This window comes from Garra rufa, chromosome 15 (assembly GCF_049309525.1).
Source record: "Garra rufa chromosome 15, GarRuf1.0, whole genome shotgun sequence".
NCBI classification, from domain to species: Eukaryota; Metazoa; Chordata; class Actinopteri; order Cypriniformes; family Cyprinidae; genus Garra; species Garra rufa.
The window spans coordinates 15,397,702-15,421,942 of NC_133375.1; the positions used below are offsets into that span (position 1 = coordinate 15,397,702).

The window sequence follows — 24,241 nt, forward strand, 5'->3', positions numbered from 1 at the left end:
TTTTAATAGCCATATTTTATATACATATTCCCTTTGTAAGAAATGATTTACATCACCTGTTACAGTGCACACTTTTTTCCTTGTTAGAGTGGATAAAATTGAAAATCATCCCAAAAATGCTTAATTGTCATGAAAAAAGGCCTAAACACTGCCTTTTGTTATCCTAAACAAACTATTTGCAAGATGATTGCTCAACTTTTACATTGTTAATAGTATCATACTGCCAGACTGACATGTCCTGGAAAATAAAAAACAACACAAATCTGCGTCATCTGGGATCACCAGACAAAGGCGGCCCGCTCTCGGAGCATACGGACACCAAAGCGCTGCCATTCTCGCTGGTGAATCCAGAGCTCCTGTGTGGTGTCCAAACACGCCAGCACGGCTCCACCTTTCCACGCTATCACACGAGGATCCATGTCCTGTGGGGGAATACTTATTTATCACAATGCAACAAGTCACATTAAAAGACAAGGAGAACGCCTAAAGTAATATATTCCTTTCTCAAGAGGTCTTTAAAAACATACAGTTTATGGCCATGACTAATCTAAGAAATCAGCTCTTTAATATGAGCTCCTAATTATACATTACAACAAATGATTTTCTCACTGTTTAGAGAAAATGATATAAATATTCATGGAAGTGTTTGAAAGCAGCCGCCACCAGTAACAAGTTTTATTAAGCAAGATTTCTTGCTCTATTACAGGGCAAACTTTCTGTAGCAATTTAAAAATCAGAGGTAGCCACTGCATTTGAATCACAATCGGGCTAGACAATAAATAAATATCAATATATTTCGCAATATGTTTTTCAATAACGGTGATATGATTTCCGATATTTTATACATTAATTTGTGGTGGTCTTAGAATAAACATGAGCACTGCACGTGTCGAAATCAAAACATGGAACGGGTGTTTTAAATGTATTTTGGACTATCATCAGAAAAGTTTCGAGGGCATTTTTATTTTATCTGATAAAGTGGCATCCATGAGCGCAGTGCTGCTTAGTGTACAGCCGTTACAGGGGAAACTGGTGTTTCTGCCGCTCCAAAAGCGCCTCCTACTGGCAGATAATGAATTTGGTATTTTCAATAACCCCATCTCCAGCAGCATGTTTTTGTTGTTGCTCTTTTTTCTGTTTCTGTAGCAACTCTAGCACTTTTCATTTTCTTTATCCTGGATAAAGCACTCTTATCAAGCTATAAGAATAATCAGAATATGTTATACTGTAGTTTAGTTAGTATATTAATATTAACAAGGTAAGTCTGGAACACTTATGTTTATTTGACGGTGATTTCAGGCTAAGTACAAATAAAAGGTAAACATTAATTTATTTGTACCATTTTTTTCTAAAATATTATTTGTTTTTATAGAAGTAGGTTTTATAGATTTAGCAAATTCATTTTTTAGAAGTTTGTAAAGACATCTGTTGTGAGCGTTCTTGGCAGTAATTCTGAGGCTTATTAAAATATTGTTCATTTTATTGTATTGACCAAAATTCAAAAATATATATAAAATATACATTTTGGCCATATCATCCAGCCCTACGATCCAAAGAAAGATTCTACATACATGAGCAGTTTCTAATCTAATTTTTAAATCTGAAGCAAAAACAGAATGTCTAACTATATCTTTGTTAAAAGTTTGCTACATAAAAATACCTGCAGTAAACAAAAATAGCAGACTGGTAAATTGCCCATTTGCACAGAGTGTTCTTAGCTCGTAAACTTAAGCTGAAGCTCATTTTATATGCACTACATATAGGTGGACACTCTTGAGACTCCTCTACTGCCTCGTTCTTATCAGAAACTGAGAAAAATAATAATTGCAACATCGCAAATAATGATAGCGGCATGAACGTTCAGATTCATATTATTTAACAACATATCATTTAAATCCCAGGAGAGAACCTGCATAGTTGGACATTTAAATGCTGACAACTAAACACTATCATAATGTGTTTAGGCTAACTTTAGCTAGCTAGCCATACTTCTCTTCAAGGACATCTTAATTGTATTCTTGATAATCAGTAACTTGCCTTCAGTCATGAACACATTTTTAAAATCTTGTCATATTTGAAAGCCTTTACTATTTTTCAACTCTACAACTGTGCGATAAAATTCACTTCAAAGATTCACTTTTCATTTATAAAGACAACATGGACAAAATGTCTTTTAACGGAAATCAACGTCTTTTTTTAAGATAAAAGTGACATGAAATGACCCATATGACCAGAAGATGGCAGCAGAGGATCAATCACCTCAAGACCTCTTGCTTTTCGAGTTATTATAAAATTACTAGTATAATAAATTGTAGTACTTTTACCGCACTTACGTATATAGTATAGCAAGTGCAGAAAGTTTTAATGACTGCTCAGACACAAACAGCCTATAAGGGTGAATTAGTTAAATACTTATATATAGTTCACTACAAATTAAATAAGTTAAATAATAATGGTATAACAATTAAATAATGCACTCAATATGAATCAATGTGAATTTGAAATATTTAATATAATTTAATAACTACATCTTTTCAGCTTTATCTTGAACTGTAAAAGCTATTAAATAGTCTATATTTAACCAACACAAACTTGTTACTGCTGTAGTTAATGCAGCTCTTTTTTTGCCATCAGCTTGTCAGATGTTCGTCCGGTTATTACTGTCGATCATAGCAATGACTCACGGATATTTAGCCGATTTACTCGCATATTTTTTTAACTTGCGTTTGTCATTCTTGAAACGGTATATATGGACGTTTGGTCCTCTTAGACAAATAAAACTTTTTTTTAATTGTGAATGAATTATGTAGAGAAAACGAGCAAAGTACACTCCTGGGTATTATTTTTGTGTTTTTGCTAAATGTTCCCTTTTTTTAATTCTGAAAACCGGGCAGCCACTTACTGAGCCGGTATGGTTTTACCTAAAAATCTTCATTACATCTTCTGTATAGAACATTTACTATTAAATTACATCTGCAAAGAGCATTAAATCACCTTAACTAACCACTAACTAATCACCTTACCTTAAACAAATACATATTTGAGTAGCAAAGGTTATTACGATGTTTCTCTTCCTCACAGTCCTTTCTTAAGGATTCTATCATGACATAAAAGCACTTCAGTCACTATAACTTCTTTTATAACACACACACACTTTTTACACACCTTTGGTCGCGTGATGACATCAACGTTCTCCACCATACAACGGAAAGATGGAGGCATCTTATTGAGGATGCGATGCTGCAGAAACTCTTGCGCTCCATGAAACAGCAGCCCACCGCCAACTACCAGAATACAGCTGTACATTTTTCGTTTTGTTTCATCTGAGGCTGTGAAAACAGACCCATAAACATGTGTAAGGCTTTAGTACCAAAATATAAAAAAATAATAGTATAAGAAATGTCTGAAACAACATGATGGTGAATCTCGTGTCATGCTTCAAACCAAAAATATTTTTGGGGCAGGGGGTTCAGACAGATGCATTTCCCTTTGCTGCACCTTGAACATGCTTACTTGCTTAATTGTAGTTTATGCTAGATTCTTCAATTCTGCTTCACTGTCCTGCAGAGTTTTCTATACTGTTTCTTGCTTAACCCTCTGTTTTAACTTGTTCTTTTGTCTTTTATGTCTGGATATTACAGGATTAGTTCACTTTCAGAACAAAAACGTACAGATAATGTACTCACCCCTTGTCATCCAAGTTGTTCATGTCTTTCTTTCTTCAGTTGTAAAGGAATTATGTTTTTTGAGGAAAACATTTCAGGATTTCTCTCCATATAGTGGACTTCTATGGTGCCCCTAAGTTTGAACTTTGAAAATGCAGTTTAAATGCAGCTTCAAAGGACTCTTAATGTTCCCAGCCGAGGAAGAAGATGGAGAGAAATCCTGAAATGTTTTTCTCAAAAAACTAATTAATAATTTCTTTAGGACTGAAGAAAGAAAGACATGAACATCTTGGATGACAAGGGGGTGAGTACATTATCTATAAATTTGTGTTCTGGAAGTGAACTAATCCTTAGGGATGTATCGAATATTCAGCCACCAAAAATTTTCGGCCGAAAATGGCCCAAAAGTGCATTTTCATCTCAAAAGTGACTTTTATCACCGAAACAACACGGAAAACAGAAACCGCAGCCTGCACATGCTTGTCTGAAGCATCATCTGAGAAAGACCCACGGATAGCGATTTGCAAAACTTGTAATGCCGAAATGTCAAGAGGGGGTGTGTCTGCAGTGGTGTGTGCAGTGATGAGCGCAGAGATCAGCGCATTGCGCGCAGACAGATGTAGTTTTCAGTGAGTGATAAACAATGGCTTTACGTTGGTGTTACGTCGCAATATTTTAAAGATATGTCTTTTCTATATACTGTATTTTTATAAATATTTATGATTTAAACAATGGAGTTGAGCCAATGGATATCACACAAGCAACGTGAAAACTGCGCAATATGTTAAAGTGAAAGTAAAAACTGAAAGTGCTTTCAGCATCTAACGTGCATTCTCTCAGAGACAATGAGAGACGATTATACTTCATTTGCTGATATTAATTTAGTCCCCTAATATTTTTCTTGTGCCCCAAACATGGTGGGAAAGAAATAAAAAGAAACGTGTCTAGGGCTTGTTTTTGAAAGTCGGTTCTTAATAAAGCTCGTATTTTTCATTGATGACTGCAGTGTTATTAGGGGTTTAGAAAGTCTTAATTATGATTTCAGGTGGTCTTAAATGTGGGGACTGAAAGACAAGAATTGCGATGAAACTTCAAAAGGCTATCCAGTGAATAAATATGAGCGCTGCACGTTTCAAAGTCATTTGCTGCGCTGCTTTGTGTACCATTCTGACAGCGCCTCCTGCTGGAAGAGAAATGCATAGAGTTGTAAATGTGAACTCATGGATCCACAAGATAATGTGTTATAAAAAATTTGTACAATTAAACAATTTAAACAAAGGCAGTAAAATATTTGTGTGTTATTTAAGTAATATGTGACCCTGGACCACAAAGGTTAAATTTAACAAAACTGAGATGTATACATCATATGAAAGCTCAGTAAATAAGCTTTCTGTTGATATATGGTTTGTTAGGATAGGACAATATTTGGCCGAGATACATCTATTTGAAAATCTGGAATCTGAGGGTGCAAAAAAATCAAAATACTGAGAAAATCACCTTTAAACTTCTCCAAATTAGGTTCTTAGCAATGCATATTACTAATCAAAAATTACATTTTGATATATTTATAGTAGGAATTTTACAAAAAATCTTCATGGAACATGATCTTTACTTAATTTCCTAATGATTTTTGGCATAAAAGAAAAATCAATAATTTTGACCCATGCAATGTATTTTTGGCTATTGCTACAAACATTTCCCAGCGACTTAAGACTGGTTTTGTGGTCCAGGGTCACATATAATACTTGATTGATAATAATTGTTTAAATTAATAAAATTGATTTATTCTTTGAAACTTTAACACTAATTTATGCAATTGCAATGCATTGATTTTAATAAGATTAGTACACGGTCATAGCCATAAATGCAACGGTACTAATAATTGGCATAATTGTTTCTGTTTCGGTTTTCGGCCTTGGTTTCCTCTTTTTCGGTTTCAGCCAAGAATTTTCATTTCAGTGCATCCCTACTAATCCTTTAATATAGGAATTTATAATAGGAACAACGTTAATTAAAATAAATGTCTTGATTCTTCAATTTTACCAATATGCTCACTGTTACACTACTCAGGTAATGTCCACAGTATGATCCAAGTTAGAGGTGGCTGAAACTATATAACATAATATTTATTTTTAATAAAACACGCCAGTTTAATAGGGGGTCAGATTGGGTTTTGCAGAGATTCACCCATGTGTTGGTAAATGTAAGTCAGTATTTACAGCAGGAGTCAATGCTGTGTAAGATGGCTTTATCCACGCCAAGTGCTTTTCCCTCAAACTGAGTCATGGCTGTCTTCCTGGACAACAGAGCTGACGATGTTTCTTCTGCATCTGCCCCACCGACGAGGCACTCGGCTTGAGCGTGGCCCAGCTCCAATTCCTGAGTAAGATTTCCCTTCTCTGATGGGTCACACATGTTGGATTCCCCCTCAAATCCAGCAGACTTAGGGAATAATTTGCGGTCTGTTGTGGCTTTAGAAGACTGTGTGTGAGAGAGAAATATACTGAGATTACACACCTCCATTCAAGGAAGGAATAGTTCAACCAAAAATGAAAATTCGCTAAATGTGCTCATTATGGAAGATGCAGTTGAGTTGGTTTCTTAACAGGATCAGATTTTGAAAAATTTTGCATTACATCACCAACGGATCCTCTGCAGTGAATGGGTGCCGTCAGACTGAGAGTCCAAACAGCTTATAAAAACATTGCAATCCACAAGTAATCCACACCATTCCAGCTCATCAATTAACATTTTGTGAAGCCAAAAGAGGCATGTTTGCAAAAAAAGAAACAAAAAATCACTAAGATGTTTTAACTTAAAACTGTTGCTTTTTAGCTAAATGCAAGTCCCTAAGCCATAATAATTTCTTCCAGTGAAAAAGTCCATCTCCTGTCCTCTCACATCAAAATCCACCTACATTTTTGTTTAGTTTTGGCCTGTTGTTTGCTTTTGTCTCTGAAGATTTTAATTAATTGACTGAAGTGTTGTGGATTACTTGTGGATTATTGTGATGAACACTGATGAGTATGGTTGTCATACGACCCCCAAATTTTGTAAAGTGACGGATAAATACATCCCGCATTCTCTGGGGTATTACTGGGCTTCACTTGAGTCTAGATTTTAGGCAGAAGAATGCAGACGCTCAAGAACTGTAGAGAGTTGTACCTGGTCTTGTTTGCTCTGTGTGGTCAGGAGGAAGTGTTCATCATGTGGATCCTCAGCGTCTCCTTGTGAACGATGCAGTAGAGATGTCATCTTCTGCCCCACAATTCCAAAAGCAGCAGGGTAGAATAACGTCATGGGAGCCTATAAACAGAACAACAATTTAGACGTGCTAAACCACCACTAATGGCACACAATCCGGATCGTCTCTACCTGGAGTTTCTCATCTCCTAAGCGTAACTGATACAGCAGCACTGGGGAATCAGGGAAACACGTGCGAAACTCGTGATCTTGCAGCCCAGAAATGTCCTGCAGAAAAAGCAACAATGCATCAGATTAAATAGCATAATATGCAAATATGCAAAGACACAATGGTGTAATGGAGTTTTTTTCCATTACACTGACTGAACTAGTTTTAGGATTTTTTGTTTTGTGACTTGTGGGTATGTTTTGCAGTAGCATAAACAACTTTTACATGTGACTGCATATTCTTATTTGCATTGAATACTAGGGATGCACCGAATGTTTGGCAACCGAAATTAATAAACAAAAATAAAAGGCTAAATAAATTATAGCGAACAATGAGGTGACGCAATCAAACAGAGACGCGCACTAATGCAGCAAACTTGTGGTCAGTGTGGAAGCATTTAAAACTGTCAGAGAAAGATGCAAAAACATTACAAGCACAAGTGCATCACATGTCTTCCATGAAAAGAGAAAGGCCTTGGCCAAGAATTTTTATTTCGGTGCATCCCTATTAAATACAACACTTTTAAGTAATTTAGGAGCAAAGTGACACCTAGTCAATACAGACAAAATCTGAATCATTTGTTTAGCTCTATATGCTGTGAGGTCACCTGATCCAGATGGCAAAATGACTCTTTGAGCTGCTGCAGTAAGACACAGTCCAGTTTGTTGCCGAGTTGACATTCTCTATAGGGGAATCCAGCTCTCTGCATGAGCCAGTAAAAACATCGCGTCACATCCGAGCCTCCGTACGCAAGACACAACCTGCACAAGAAAAAAAAAAAAAAAACAGAGCATTCAACAGAGATGGCACAACAGCTCAAAGTATTCAGTGGTGGGGGGTTTATAAGACTTCAAGTATTGTATCAGTTATGGGATTTTTGGTTTGTTTGTTTCTTTTTTTTTTGTAAAAAATATTCAAAACACTGATTTACAGTTTTTCTGTTTCTGTTATATAGTATATATATCATTTTTAATTCAGTTATTTATGTCTTTTGCTGTAGTGTGTCAGTGGGAAATATCATTTCTAAACATTAATTTTGCCATTAACTGTAATAATCCAGTGAGATTATGGTTTGCACGGGGAGTCTGACAACAGCCAGTGCTTCACAAAGAGATCTGTCTGGAATGACATGAAGAAACAGAACAAACAGAGAAAGACTAAATCCAGAAGAACTGTGGCAAAAGCTATCTGCAAAGCTACAGTACTGTTAAAAGTTTTAGGCACTTGTGTAAAAATGCTGTAAAATGAGGACACTATCAAATATCAGGCCATAAATAGATTTTCTTCTAGAACTTTTATTAACAAAATTAAATCAACATTTGGTGTGACCATCCTTTGCGTTTAAAGCAGCTTTTGCCCTAGGTGCACTTGCACAGTTTTCTTGTAGATCTCTTTGTAGAGCACTGGCTGTTATCAGACTAAAATCTCACTGGATTATTGCAAGTAATGGCAAAATTAATGTTTGGAAATATATTTCCCACTGACACACTACAGACAGAAATAACTGACTTAAAACCATTTTTAGCTGGTGAAAATACTAGTTTTCAAATATTTTAGGCCACCACTGTAAATGCAACGAAATACAAACATGATTTAAGTTTTAATTTTGCTGTCTTTAAGTTTTGGGATTTTAAATACAAATCAGAACCAGTTCAGTACAATTAAGCCAGGTCACTGTCCTCAAAAATAGCAATAAAAAAAGTTCTGTTTGTGAAAGCTCATCAACATCGTAATATTTGACTTGCATCTTAAATCCTTTAAAGTTGTTTTCCTTTGTCTTTGGAGTCGTACAAGCTGTTTGTGCACAGATAAGATCTGTACAGTTGTAAAGCTTTAAGTCTCAAAACCAAAGAGATATCTATTATAAAAGTTAAGACTCAGCCACACCTCCCTAAAACGGCTCGTTCAAATACGCCCCACTGGTCCGCGTCACGGGGTGAGTAGATTAGCATAACACCGCCCATATGTATATGGAAAGAAAGAAGGCGTAACTTTTACCAGCTGTAGTAGTGTTGCAGCCGCCATGTTGTGGAGACACAGTGTGTTTCATTGCCAAAGCGAAAGTACTTTGTTCAGGCCTGATAGTGGAAAAAATTCCTGAGCCTGAACTTTTTTTTCCCTTGCCCCCGAGGTGAGTGGGGTGGAGGTACTATGTATGCGACGCACTTTTACACATAACTTGTTGGTTCAGTTCAGTCAGATAAAGGTTTTTCACAAAAAAAGCTTATAGATTGGCATTTCAGCCTTTATCCCATTAAAATGAATAAATCAAGTATATAATGCATAACATTTATTTAAAACAATGTCCTAATTGTTTAGATTTTTAGAAAGCACATTAACTTCTTTCACATTTACAAATCTGTGTTTGCATAAAAAACATTGGTCGAGATTTGCAATAATCTGACCAAAGACAGCTAAAAATTTGGACGTGCAAATTAATTCTATGTCACGAGGGGGCGCTTTAGGAGCGCTGAAATATTACGGTTTCCCTAAGAATGGCTGAAAGCAAAGCAGCATTAACGCTGTTTTATCAGTCATGAAATGAAAATGCCAACGACACGTTTCTGAGGACAGTCGGTTCCCTTCAGATACATTCATTTCACTAGTTCGCTTTTGCATATAATAAACAGCGTAAAAGTTAAGCGTGTTTGGCATGCTGTCCGGGAGAGGGCTCCGAGCTCGGTAGTCATTCCCGAGCCCGGGGCACTCCCCCTGCCCAGGGAGAGGGGTCCGAGCTCGGCCTTTGGCCCGAACCCAATAGCGCTCCCCCCCTGGCTGGAGGTGAGGAGAAAATAAACAGGGGGGGTGGGAGGGATGCTGGAATCAGAGATAGCTGAAGGTAGGATTGCTTGGTTATTTAAAGGGACTGTAGTAATGGGATAGGGAGAGTGATTGGATAGGGAGTGATTGCTGATGATGAATTGGCCGTGTTAATTATCTGCGCGAGCTCCTCCTGAAATTTGTTAATGAAACATCACATAAAGACAACAGTGCCGCGTTTTGACTTTGAAACGTGCAGTGAGCATATTTATTCAATGAAATCATTGCCTCTTAAAGTTTAATCCAGCTCTTTCGCGATTCTCGTCTTTCCGTCCCCAACTGTAAGACCTCTTAAAATAATTAATCCTCTTCTTTTACTATTTAAAATATTTACCACTTTTTATGGCCTTAAATTTGATACAACTAAATTGAGGAGTTTTAAGGACCCATGAGCCCTCTACTTCAGGATAGCCCGTCGGGCAGCCGGTCAAATAATGTTGGTAGCCCGACTGGAAAACCCAATAGCTCCGGGACGTCGGGCTAGAGCCCTGTAAATATGCCTTTATCGAAAACCTTAATGTCTTCCCCTGGCTTCATAAACCTAGCCATGACTTACGGTTTGAGTTGCCAGTAGGAGACAATTGTACAGTATGGGAGCTAAAAACACCTTCGCGCATGGAGCATTGCCTTAACCTGTATCAATCTATTTGACAAAGACACAAGACCCGCCCCTTCCCTACTTCTGATTGGCTCATCGGCTAGAATGTGACTTGTTTGAGTCGTTGAGCGTTAAAGCTGCTCTCTGACCTGCACATCTCAGATTTAGAGAAATGACAGAGTAATATCCGCGAACCTGATTTTTTTTTTCCGCAGCCACAGTACGCTGGAAATCCGGCGTGGTGCCGGAACGCTATCACCCCTGTTTGTTTGGTCTTCCAAATGAGGACACAACTATAAATCTGTGGTTAAGTTGTATTTACAACACTGTTCCAGAACAGTACAACACAAATATTCCAGTGAGTGATTCACATTTCACTGCTGACTGTTTCCTGAACCTGGGAGAGTAGCTTACAATGCCAGCTGTACAGAAAGGGTTAAGGCTATAAAGGGGGACAATTCCAATGTTGCAAGGACAGTCTGTGCATCTGACTCGCAGCCTGTATGTTTTCATATTTAAAGTATTCAGTACTGACAATTCAAATATGAGTTTTGAGCAGTGTAGAGTAGTGCTTGTTGTTTCTCGTTCTACGATTGCAAATACAGACATGGTGTTATGTTTACGCAACACAACAGGTAAAAAGACCGTACGAGTCATTTTAATCAGTAGTTATGTCCCCACTGGTTGCAACAAATGCCTCCTTTATAATGGGTTTTATTGTTTCTGTCTCGTCGTGCTGAGAAACACATGAGTTTTAGGGGTGGCACGGTTCACAAAACCCACCGTTCGGTTCGTATCATGGTTTTAGGTCACGGTTTTCGGTTCTGTACGGTTCTTGTTTTTGTTTTTTTCTTTTAATCTTTAACACTCCAGAAATGTACTGAAGGAGTGGAAGTCGGAAGACATCATGGCCTTTTTACAAATTAATATCCTTATTAATTTTTATAGATTTTTAGTAGATGATAATCAGTGTTTAACTCTTAAACATTATAAGTTGTTGATTTTGAGTGACTAGAATAGATGCCTTATAGAAAATATTAAAGTGTGTGCCAAATGTGTTTTCTGTCTGTTGAAGTTCTCTTTTCTCAGGGACCGAGATCACACCTCAGGAGGTCAGGATGACCCTCCTGATTGCGTGAGCAACTGTGACCAAGACATCTGTGATTTGGGACATCTATGACATATGTTCTTGATATCCCTTAGACTTGTATTATAGTGAAATCCTGTTGATTTGATTCCATTTTTCCAAGAGGCTAACTGTTAGGTGTGCGTGTATCAAGCCACATTGATAAAGAGTCTTGCCTGGCTAGGCAACCTTGAAGATAGATAAGGTCTCTATGTGTGAATTTGTGTGTGTGTGTCAGCCTCTGTCTTTAATATCAGGCGTGACGGCGGAAAGACCATCCTGAGGAGGTTCTTGCCATTTGCGGGTCATAAACGGGCTTCTGGAGACGGCCTGTTGTGTCTGACCTCTGATCTTTGTCGCCTGTGTAATCACTTGTTGATAGCTTTGATTTGTCTACCATATGTGGAAAATTGTACAGTTATCTAAGTTTTTGACCAATCAGGATCTTCCTAACCTATGCATTGACGTAATTAGCAACCTCTGTTAGAGTATAATTACTGGTGTTTTGAACATGTACGCAGAGCGGCCTACGAACTCCATCGAGAGTGTTGAAGCTGACTTCTGCTGATGAAACTGCAAACTATTTTCTTCAGTAAACATGACTTCGATTGATTGAATCTTTGACTCCTGGTTTTTGTTCATCATATCTGGTCCTTGGGTTTTTACTGTAAAAATCCCCTTACAGTACTTTGGCATATGATATGCAGCTTAATTATCCACAATTTAGGACACATTATTAAAAAAAAAATGTTATATTATGTAATCATGCACAAACTGAATTGGACTTGACTTTAAGCACATTATTGGGACCATCTCTGAGGAAAGCTAGGGGAAATTTTGATACAGCAAGAGAGAAGACATTGATGACATGCTTTTCATTTATTTGGCAAAAACAGGAGAATGTGTATTGCTATCTCTACAGGAATTTATGTGCCTTTTTAGCACATAAAGATTGAACTGAAGAATTAACTTGCATTTATCAAACTGCCAACTTCAGTGTAGCTCTTACAAAAACTGTATCTTTTAAAGGAACTGTATGTAAGAAATTTATTTCAGTAAAAGTCAGTATTTAATCATAAAATGGCCCTGATATGTCACTAGACATTAAGATATGTTTATTTCAAATACTTATATCACTGACAACAGTGGTCTGGCCAGGATATTGTCATTTAAAAGTGAATGTTGCAGCCCTCAACTGATGTCATTGTTGTCATTTTTGTGTTTTGGCCTGAGGCTCCACCCTCCAGCTATCTACCAATCACGAAGTCAGTAGAGTTTCGTCCTCCGGGTTTCCAGCTCTGCTCTGTTACAGCTGCAGCTACGAAGGTGTCGGATAAAACATGTATAACGTTACGAAACCTAAAAGACCTCGTTATGAATCCGAAATACGTCGTGACAAAGTCTGAAATAAAACAAGGATTTGTATAGGAGATGCCTTTGAAAGATGGAGACGGCTGAAAACGGATCCTGCAGCTTAGCTGGCAACCTTGAGTGGGGGGGGGGATACACCGTTCTACAATATTTTGAAAGTGATTGCAGTACCAGTTTTGGCCACAATCCTACATACGGTTCCTTTAAAAGAAAAAGAGAGGAACTCTTTAAGCTCTGTCTTTTAAAAAAGTGATTGGTTGGTTCATATCACATGACCTGCGGTGCGCTTGCAGCATTCTGAAAAGTTGAGATGTTTTCATCTCGATGCATTATGAGCGCTCATTCCGCACGTCTGTATTTGAAATAACGAACTTGAGCGTGCAAAAGACGCTACATGTGAACGGCCCCTTATACGACGCTGCCGCATCCTTCCTTATCTCTCCCACTTGCCATTTCTCCACGTGACGTAACCTGTAGCACTCCACTTTTACTGTCTATATGTCCACACACACCTCTTATTTTGCGCAAAAAGGACACTCACTACGTGCACGAGGCTACATTGAGCATGCGTTGAACCGTGTGGCGCACACACGCTCTGAACCGAGACAAGCGAACCGAACGGTTCGGATATTTTTTCATGTACCGTGCCACCCCTAATGAGTTTTGTAAAAATCTAAATGTTTCAGAAAGGCGGGGCAGAGAGGAGCAACAATAAAGTATGGTATGTGAAAAATATGTTTTCTGAACCTCAAACTACATAACACATTGCATTAAAACAAATACACAAAAATAATGCTTTAGCACCATCATATCATTGCACATCACCAGGAGTGCAATAAGCAGCAAGTGCAGGATAAATTATACCTATATCCCGCACTTGCTGCTTATTGCACTCCTGGTTAGACCTAACTGCATTTCATTGCCTTGTACTTGTACATGTGTAATGACAATAAAGTTGAATCTAATCTAATCTAATCTAATCATATGACCCCTTTAACATTTAATACATACTGCTCAGCTACATTCTTTGTTGAGGAGAGGTGTGCTGTTGCGGTGTGAAGACTTACACAGGAAACACGGCTCACATTGTCTTCAGAAAATGGCATACCCTTTAACCTAGTATACAACTATGTTACCGTATAATAAAGTGCATCAGCTCTACAGTGCGTTTCTCTCACCTGGAGCTGCGGTGGGACACGCCATCCTCAACACAGCACACGCTGGTCTTCTGGTCTCCAACATCCACCACACACGCACTGCTCAGGCCGCTGCCAAAGGTCGCACACACAGACTCCTGATGCACAACAACAGCTACAAACAGAATCAGGAGATCAAGTTAGGCTTACCGCGGTAGACTGTTACTGTCACATCAAGAGCGTAAGGAGAGATGAAGGATTTGGTATCAAAGTGAAAAGCAAAAGTGTCTATTTGGCTATATTTATGTTTAATGTAAGTGAGTTTGTCTTTGTGTTTTATTGTTGTGTTTTTATTTAAAATGATAATAAACCAAAAACTAAGCATTTAATTTTAAACCCTGCTGAAAAAAAAGCTAAAACCAGCCTAGGCTGGTTGGCTGGTCTTAGCTGGTTTAGGCTGGAAGTAGCTGGTTTTCAGCTGGTCTCAAGTGGCTCTAAAACCAGCCTGTTTTTTTTCAGCAGGGAAATAAGAGGAAAAACAAAATATCCTTTACTAATTTTTTGTGGCAGCAGTTATATACACAAACCCATAATATAACAGGCAAAAAAATAAAATAAAATAAAATTATGAATTGCGTTTTAGGAACGAATGCCACCCATCTTCTTTTTGTTAAGTTATACGTTTAATATATGCGAGTTTGTCATCGTACAATTTTATTATTGTTGTGTTTTTCACTGAGAATAATAACGAGCCTAACATTTTCAAGTGTTTGCTTTGTTCAAAGAAAGAGAAAGATACAAATATCCAAATGTTAAAAATCAAAGTAAGCTCTACGGATCCTGAGCAATTCCCTAGACAAATATCTTATCTTGTAAAATATGCAGTTTAATTGGAAACTCGTTGTCACGTTTAATAATTGGTGGGGGGAAAATTCCTCAACATGGCATCACTAGAAAAAGTATGAGTAAAAGTGAATGAGTTCTAAACTGACTAAACACCTCAGCTGATTCTCATTTCATTTAGCCAGAATGTTTTCTGATGTCTAGTCCAGATTCCCAACTTTGAGAAGCACTGAACTAGTCAACATGGGTCATACAATTGTAGGCAAAACGAGATATAAAGGCAACATTTTATTTTAGCAATCTAACAATTTCTGAATGCAATAGATGCACATAATGATGTACATGGTAAATGGCCAGGATTATGAGATGTACATGACAACCTGTCTCGCTAGCAGGTGCTAATACTTTTTATGACATACCTGAGAAGCCCATTTTAACCAGCAGCATATTGACAACTTCCTTCACGTGCTGCCTGTTATAGATGTCTGGGACCAGAAGGATGCATCTGTAATACTAAAAAAAAAACCCATTAAAACAAAGTTGTCAAATCATTCATTCCACGTGCCAGTAATTAAACCAGATGAGTGAATTGAAGCCACAGACTGTTCATCATGTACCTTCAGATCCTTCAGCGGGATTTCCAGAAGTTTCTGTATAGCATGAGACCAGATGGTCTCTAGGTCCACAAGCGCAGCGGTGAGAGAGCCACCTGGCCCGCTGTGGATGTTTAGATGTCCCCTGCAGATGGGCCAGTGGATGCTGTAGCAGTCTGTAGGGGTCACATACAACGCCTGATCACCAGAGACAGAGAGAGGTTTGTTATTGCATGTCAACAAGCACAGCTGAGCTTCTGTTTACCCTCTTTGATGTGTTCTATGTATGTGCACTGATCAGTGTTAATACATGAGTTAATACACTTGAATTAAACCGTTCAATGTATAGGAATCTCTTTATGAAATAAAGCTTGGACGTTTTGGTCGCATGGACTATTAATGTAGGGACCGGAATCTCTTAGCTTTCATTAAAAACATCCTGAACTGTGTATCAAAGATGAATGAAAATCTTATGTGTTTGGAACAACTTAAAAGTAAATTGAAATTTTTCAGAATTTCTACTGAGCTTTTGAATTTTATCTTTAAAATTATGATTTTGTACTTTTCAATAAAATTGTGGCATGTCTACGCCTATTGAAAAAATATGATTTTTAAATAATATAAACATTCCACACACACACAAAAAAAAAAATGCATAGGCAGTGGTAACTGAAGCGCACAATTTGGTCAAAAATGATAGTAAATATTAAATGTGATATGACAAACATTTCAAGAAAACATTTAACATTGCTGCTGCTAAAATGTCTAGACAAAAAGAATAAAGATGCCAAATGTGATGTGAAGCAGAATGGGTATATTTGTAGCAATAGCCAAAAATACATTGTATGGGTCAAAATGATCGATTTTCTTTTATGCCAAAAATCATTAGGATATTAAGTAAAGATCATGTTCCATGAAGACATTTTGTAAATTTCCTACCGTAAACATTTCAAAACTAATATTTGATTAGTAATATCCATTGCTAACAACTTCATCTGGGCAACTTGAAAGGCAATTATCTCGATATTTTTATTTTTTTGCACCCTCAGATTCCAGATTTTCAAATAGTTGTATCTTGACCAAATATTGTCCTATCCTAACAACATACATCAATGGGAAGCTTATTTATTCAGCTTTCAGATGATGCATAAATCTCAATTTCGAAAATTGACCCTTGTGACTGGTTTTGTGGTCTAGGGTCACAAATTAAGTAGTTTTATTGCTTAGTGCTTATTTGTTTTCATTTCACAATTGTATGATTTAAATCATTATTAGCCTTTCATCATTCCACAAACCACTTTTCAGGAAACTGGGTTAAAGTTAAAGCCTGAAGGATAAATTATAAAGAATAAACGAACATAACACTTGTAAGGAAGCAAGGGTTTTGATTATTTTCAGGGATGGCCAGCGTCCTCGTCTCACCTCTTCTCCTACCAGATATTCAGGCTTCTGTGATGTATTTGTCCAGTTCACTTTAGAGTTTGGGTCTAGAACAGCAGGCCGTATCTGTCTGTTGTATAATCTGGCCTGTAAACACACACTCAGCATTCACATACATTCACAGTAACAGTTTCTTCAAGAATTGGCTGAAAACACATCTCTTCCATCTTTATTTGACCCTCTAACTCTAGCACCCTCTATTCTAATTCTAGTCTTAAAAAAACTTCCCATTTTAGACTTAAAATTTAGACTCATTTACAATAAAAAAAATTGTATTCTATCTATCTATTTTTAGGCCTCTAACACTAGCTTGCTTTTTCATTCTATCTATTTTCTTTTTATTTATTATATAATCACAAAAAAAAAACTTGTTATGTGTACTGTGTTAGGCTAAATGAGACTTGTCATAGCACTTGCATGTTATTGATTTTGATTGCTTCCATTGTCCTCTTGTAAATCGCTTTGGAAAAAAGCGTCTGCTAAAATGTCTAAATGCAAATGTAACACCTCACAATACTGATTCATCTTCAGTATGACGTACCTGTTCTGCAGACACTGGGGTTCTTCTCACACCATTGGACATTTTCTTGGACCAGATCACCTGGTCGACCATTTTTAGCCCATTCTGTCTCTGTTCATTACTGTCTGCGGACTATAGATGATACAAATATAAAATTAAATCAAACTCTGGTGTACTTCATTAGCTGCATTATTATTAACTATCAACATCATAACAATCAGCATCACATAAAAATGACTTGCATTTAGTCCTTCCCGTAAGAGGCACTGGTCCTCGTAGCGGGGCTGTCCAGGCTGTTTGTGTCTACGGGCGATGACATGAGGAACAGTTATGGGTAAGGTGTCTGTAGCCCGACCCATCCGCAGAGTTTTTGATCCAGGATGAATCACGACAATGAAGTTGGCTTGAATTTGCTGAAAATGACAATCAACATACTCCTTGTTAAAAATTCATTGAATTCTGAGGTGCCTGACTGCTTCGGACTATCAATTCCAATGATTCATTTTACTAATGAGAGTTCACAAGTAACTATTAAAGGATTTTGATCACTTTCAAAACAAAAATGTACAGATAATGTACTCACCCCCTTGTCATCCAAGATGTTCATGTCTTTCATTCTTCAGTTGTAAAGAAATTATGTTTTTTGAGGTAGACATTTCATTTCTCTCCATATAATGGATATGTATGGTGCACCCAAGTTTGAACTTGCTTTAAAGGACTCTAACCAATCCAATCCAAGGAAGAAGGGTCTTATCTAGCAAAACGATTGCCTATTTTCAAAACAAATTGACAATTTATATACTTTTTAACCTCAAATGCTCGTTTTGTCTCGTCTCTGCGATGCACATGCGTAGTCTGTCTGGTCCGGGTCAATACAGTTAGGGTATGTCCAAAAACTCCCATCTCATTTGGGAGTTTTGTTGGATGATTTTGATGTTGGAGATGAAAACGAGATGGGAGTTTTTTCGGCATACCCTAGACAAGCATTTGAAGTTAAAAAAAGTTAAAAAGTATATAAATTGTCAATTTGTTTGGAAAATAACCAATTGTTTCACTAGATAAGCCCCTTCTTCCTCGGCTGGGGTCATTCAGAGCCCTTTGAAGCTGCGTTTAAACTGCATTTTGGGAGTTCAAACTCGGGGCACCATAGAAGTCCACTATATGGAGAGAAATCCAAAAAGCATAATTTCTTTCTGACTGAAGAAAGAAAGACATAAACATCTTGGATGACAAGGCGGTATGTACATTATCTATAATTTTTGTTCTGAAAGTGAACTAATCCTTAAAGCAAATTGGATATTTTCCAGTACAAAGACTGGTTTACACAGAGGTTTCAATAAAATAGTTGTCCCAACCCAAACTTACTAACATTTCTGCTAACATTAAATGAGTAGTTACTAGTAAAATCGAAATAATTAGCATTTTATTAATAAACTATAATAAACAAAAAATAATAATAATGACAGCCACTTTTTGCAAGTACAGAGCCTTGCTGTTATTATAACGGGTGCAAGCACCGAAAGTCTTGGAATCATAGTATGTCTTCTGTTTCTATTTTCTGAGTTTTGTCTTTATCTCTAATATTTATGATCTGAGTATGAATAATGTTATTATCACCTCCTGTATGGGCTCAGGTACAGCAGCGGGCACTATGGGTCTCTTCACTCCGCGTTGCTCTTTCTCTTTGTCCTTCTCTCTGTCTCTTCCATTCTCCGCATCTCTGTCTGTTTGTGTCATGATGATGATGCTGCTGAACTAAATGAATTAAGAGTACATTTATCAACACACAGCTTGTCGCATGAGACTGTTTAGACAAACTGCTTCTCTCAGTCTGGTGGCGGATATCAGACCAGCTGTAGATGCAGTTTCGCCTCCTTCTGGTCTGGAGAGTGGAACATGTTTCGTTGGTTTATCTCTCGCGGTTTACTGGAAGTTGAATCTTCAGCATGAATAATATTACCGCCGCCTACTGGACGAATCATGTGCTGCGTTAGTGATGGATTTGAGCCTGTTCTCAGACTTGTTTATAATGAAAACACAACCAAATCACAACCAAATTTTGAGAGCGAAACTGTGTACACCAAGAAACAGAAACACAGTCCATAACTTCAGTCGATGCTGTGTTAACCACATCAACAATCAAATGAAAATCCTATTATAATTATGAACTATCACTTATATTGATATTAATGATTGAATTGTGCTGTATCATTAAAGGAATAGCTCACCAAAAAAATTAAAATACTGAAAATGTACCCTAAGGCCATTCGAGATGAGCATTTAGTAATTAGTGCTTGATCTGTACTATTTATTTTCTGATTCACACAAGACAACTTTTGGTAACACTTTCTTTGAAGCCTGTATTTATAATCCATTATAAGGGTATCCTTAAGGCATTATAATAAATGGATAATGCATTATGAGTAGGCTACTCATTAGAACAGTTTTAATGTCATTTTTACTTATTTGCGGTTATAGTTTTTAAGAGTATGATTACTTCCTCATAGTTATAACGTATTATAAGTCTCATATCTTGCCATGTTACTCATGTCACTTTACTTAAAGCACACAGAGACCACTTATAAGTAATAATAATATTTCTCAAGGAGCCATAAGCTCAGGTATCAGATCAGATGAATGTGTATTATGACACACTTATATTATCAGTTTGATTATTTTGATGGCACCCTTTAGACAGCTTTTGATAAGTAACTCTGCAACTGCATGCCAGCTAGCAGTAATTATTGTTAGTAGTGGGCTAAATATATGCTAACATTGTATTTTGATGGTTCCCCAAAAGACAAAATGATTATAAGTAACTCTGCGAATATGTGAACCTTCTAAGTCTACTAATAATAATAATAATAACTTTGACTTTTATAGCGCCTTTCAAGAAACCCAAGGCCGCTTTACAAGGGATGGGAACTGGTATCGGGGGGGGGGGGGGGGGGGGGGGGGTTAGAGACCAAAGGCCTCTGTGAACAAGTATGCCTTGAGGTGCTTTTTGAAGGACAGCAGTCTGGGGGCATGACGTATGTGGAGAGGTAGTTTGTTCCAGAGGGTGGGGGCAGAAACACAGAAAGCTCTATCACCAAAAGTCCGTAGCCTGGTGCGAGGAGTGGCAAGCTGGTCCTTGTCAGAGGATCGCAGGGACCTTGGCTGTGAGCAACGGTGGAGGAGATCAGCGAGGTACTGGGGTGCAAGTCCATGGAGTGATTTGTAGGTTAGGAGCAGGATTTTGTATTGAATGCGAGATTTGACGGGGAGCCAGTGAAGCTTCTTGAGTGTGGGGGTGATGTGCTGCCATGGCTTCGATCGTGTCAGGACCCTGGCAGCTGAGTTTTGGACATACTGCAGTCTATCCAGGGTCTTACTGGGCAGACCATACAGTACACCATTGCAGTAGTCCAAGCGGGATGTAATAAAGGCATGGATGAGTGTTTCAGTAACAGAGTCAGAGAGTGATGACCGGAGTCTGGAGATGTTTTTGAGGTGAAAGAACGCAGACTTGGTGGTGGTTTTGATATGAGCCTGGAGTGAGAGTATGGGGTCCAGGATGACACCAAGGTTGCGTACTTCTGGGGATGGCCTGATGGTATAGCCATCCACAACCAGGGAAAGATCACCAACCTTCTTAGCCAGTGATGGGGGGGCCACCACCAAGAACTCCGTCTTCTTATTGTTAAGTTTGAGTAGATTGGCAGTCATCCAAGTTTTTATTTCATGCAGGCAGTTGACAAGGGATATGGGAGGAAGCTGAGCCGAGGGTTTGGTGCTTATGTAGAGCTGTGTGTCATCAGCATAGCAGTGGAAACTGAGTCCATGGTGACGGATGATTTGACCAAGGGGGAGCATGTAAATGGTGAACAGAAGGGGGCCAAGTACCGATCCCTGGGGCACACCATGGTTGACTGGAGCTGGGATTGAGTTTGAGTCTTTGATGGTGATGTATTGTTTCCTACCGGAGAGGTAAGACTGAAACCAGGAGAGAGCAGAGTCAGTGAGTCCTAAATATTCATGAAGGCGGTTGAGGAGGATGGCGTGGGAGACAGTGTCAAAAGCCGCAGAGAAGTCCAGGAGGATGAGGAGACTGATGAGGCCATTATCGGCAGCTGTGAGAAGGTCATTCATGATTTTGATGAGGGCGGTCTCTGTGCTATGGTGGGGTCTGAAGCCAGATTGCAAGGGTTCACAGAGCTCATGGTACTAATACTCTAAGGAGGACAAGTTGGAAAGTTGCTTATAGTCAGTAGACTAAGGGGGCAATCAAAATAAAATGTAATATAAATGTAAGATGATTTAGTCCATTATAAATTTAGTAGAATTAATATGGCGTCCATTGTGTGTTATAAATAATCATCAATCTATTGTAATTGTTGTTATGAGTATTCATGAGATGATATAACATATAAGGTGTTTTATAATGGATTATGCATTCATTATAATGCCTTAGAAATACCCTTATAATGTATTAGGGGCTTCAAACCAACTTTTTCCCTAGAGGAAGCAATATTATGAATAAAGGACTTGTATTTTAGCTAGAAGCAAAGTTAAAAACGTCTTAATGTTTTGTGCATACATCTTAATGTCTCTGTACATACAAAATTTTCTATTGTAATATACTTGTACATACATGCCAATTTATTTCTTGTTATTTCCTATTTACTTCTATTTTTATTTTTTATCTGTGTTTTGTCTTGTGCACTTTTGTCACAAAAACAAATTACTTTGCTAAATAAAGCTCATTCTGATTCTGGTGATGGATTTGTTTATTACAAACCCACAGTTACTCACTTTTCTCAAGTTAAGCTTTTAGCTTTTTACAAGATGTAAGTTGAAAATACAAACTTCTTGATGGGTTTGTTTCTTACAAACATGCAGCCGTTCAGTTCACAAGACATTAACTGATGGACTGTCTTGTGGGTTACTGTGATGTTTTTATCAGCTGTCTCGACTAGAGTTGGATGTGTTTGGTATGAAAGAACTTGCAATGATTGCACAGAAGAGTGGAAGCTGTTCTGCAGTAGTTACAAAGAGGGGACCAACTTCATATTAATGTCTATGTATATAGAATGCAACTAAAATCATCTATGTCCCTTTCAGTGTAATGGTCATGTCTTTTAATCCTTTTGTGCATATAGTCTATTTCTTTAATATTACTTTAGTAATCTGAAGAGTATGGATATAATTTACTGTGTTGTCTGCAACAACGAATGTTATTCCAGACTTCAGAATCTTTAAAATCTCATTTAAAAAGACTGCTCTCACAAAGAGGACTATAAGAACAACTATAGAAATTAGATTTTCATGACTGTAGAAACCACAAGTCTGAAAAGAACACAAAGAATCATCACTATAACTTACTTTATTGATGCAAAGTGGACATAGGACATCCACAACAACATATCTTTCGGAAGAGATTTATTTATAAAAAAAAAAAAAAAAAAAAAAAAAAAAAACATGAAAGAGAGACAGAAGTTACGTAACGTGTTTGTGTGTGTTGGCTTTTCTATTATGGCGGCTGGGGTTTTGGCTGCCATGATCAGTCACTCTGGCCCCTCAAACAAGGAATTCCCAGAGTAACGTCAAGTAACTGCGTGACAGCAGCGGCAGCCGTAGGAAGAGGAGTGTGACGGACTGTGTGCGCGTCTGCACTAGAGCCCTATCTGAGCTGTGTGCAGCCTAAAACCAGCGTGTCACACTCCTGTGCGCCTGCATCCGTGTGCAGGCGTTTACCTGCAAAAGACAGACAAATGGTTATTGTTCATCATTTTTTGTCAGGTTGCTCAGGTTCTTCACTCTTACTAACCTTCCTCATCCTCCTCCGCCCATAGGAGGAGGGGTGGGACCCGCACCGTGGTTTATTCTACCCATCCGTCTGCGCCCAGGGAACCCAGGAGGACTGCAAGAGCATCACAGAGTAAACACAGAGAATCTGATTACATCATGATGCAAAACACAGCTGTTGTGTTGATGTAGGGTTGAGGACGTACCCTCTGCCATCACTGAAGCGAGATGATGCACTGCTGTTTCCCTCTTTGGACAGATCTGGCTGAACAAGAGTCTGGAAGCTGTGGAGGCATTACACAGATCATTAGTTTGTGTAGGTCAATCATCAACACTACTAGCGCTCCTAGAGGTGTTATAAAAGTGTTAAAGTTGAGAGTTTGCATTTCTGCTCCAGACATGAATGATTCCTCAAATCAGTGTGGGAGAGTAATCTGGCCAGTTGACAGAATGCTCACTTCTTAAAGATACATACTTTAAGGCCTTGCAAACTGTGTGTGGTTTTGTGATATATTAAAGCAATGACGGGTACCTTGCGTTTGTTCTGAACATTACATCGCCACCTACTGGCACAATGATGTAACTGGCATATATTAATTTATTTACTAAAGCAATAGTTCACTGCTTCATCAGAGAGAGATGCACCACTTGAGCAGCCATAAATCAGAACATTGGGTAAAAAACATCGGCTTTTAAATTTATTTTGGCTGATCTCTTATCCGGAAATGCACACAAACTGTATTATAATAATTTTCCAAAATGTCATTTATGTGGAAGTCTGTAAACAGCCGTTAATACAGGCCAGAGGCGCTGAAGATGGACACAAAGAGAGTACTGCAGCAGGCAGCGCAAGATCACTGTTCACAATGCTCGAAATATAGGAGGAAATATATAAATATTGAAATGGGGGCAGGTGGTTAATATGAATGT

The 24,241-nt window shown here is 38.0% G+C and overlaps 1 protein-coding gene across 1 annotated transcript; it reads right to left on the reverse strand.

The window, feature by feature from the left end:
* Positions 1-19,364, reverse strand: actr8 (actin related protein 8). The gene is made up of 13 exons (XM_073819477.1): positions 19,142-19,364; positions 17,767-17,937; positions 17,546-17,656; positions 16,987-17,091; positions 15,589-15,762; positions 15,391-15,484; positions 14,171-14,303; positions 7,685-7,838; positions 7,041-7,136; positions 6,831-6,971; positions 5,885-6,146; positions 3,166-3,329; positions 1-422 (listed from the first exon to the last, which is right to left on the reverse strand). Exons 1-13 carry the CDS (start codon positions 19,259-19,261, stop codon positions 279-281), a joined length of 1,869 nt encoding a protein of 622 aa, XP_073675578.1. The 5' UTR covers positions 19,262-19,364; the 3' UTR covers positions 1-278.
* Positions 19,365-24,241: the final 4,877 nt, after the last annotated feature.

Excerpts from the sequence above, each read along its gene's own strand:
- actr8 (XM_073819477.1), bottom strand. The coding sequence starts at position 19,261 with ATGACACAAACAGACAGAGATGCGGAGAATGGAAGAGACAGAGAGAAG. Across the intron at positions 15,485-15,588 it reads TCCCGCTGAAGGATCTGAAG|TATTACAGATGCATCCTTCT; the intron begins GTACATGATGAA and ends TTTTTTTTTTAG. Across the intron at positions 6,972-7,040 it reads TAGGAGATGAGAAACTCCAG|GCTCCCATGACGTTATTCTA; the intron begins GTAGAGACGATC and ends TTCTGTTTATAG.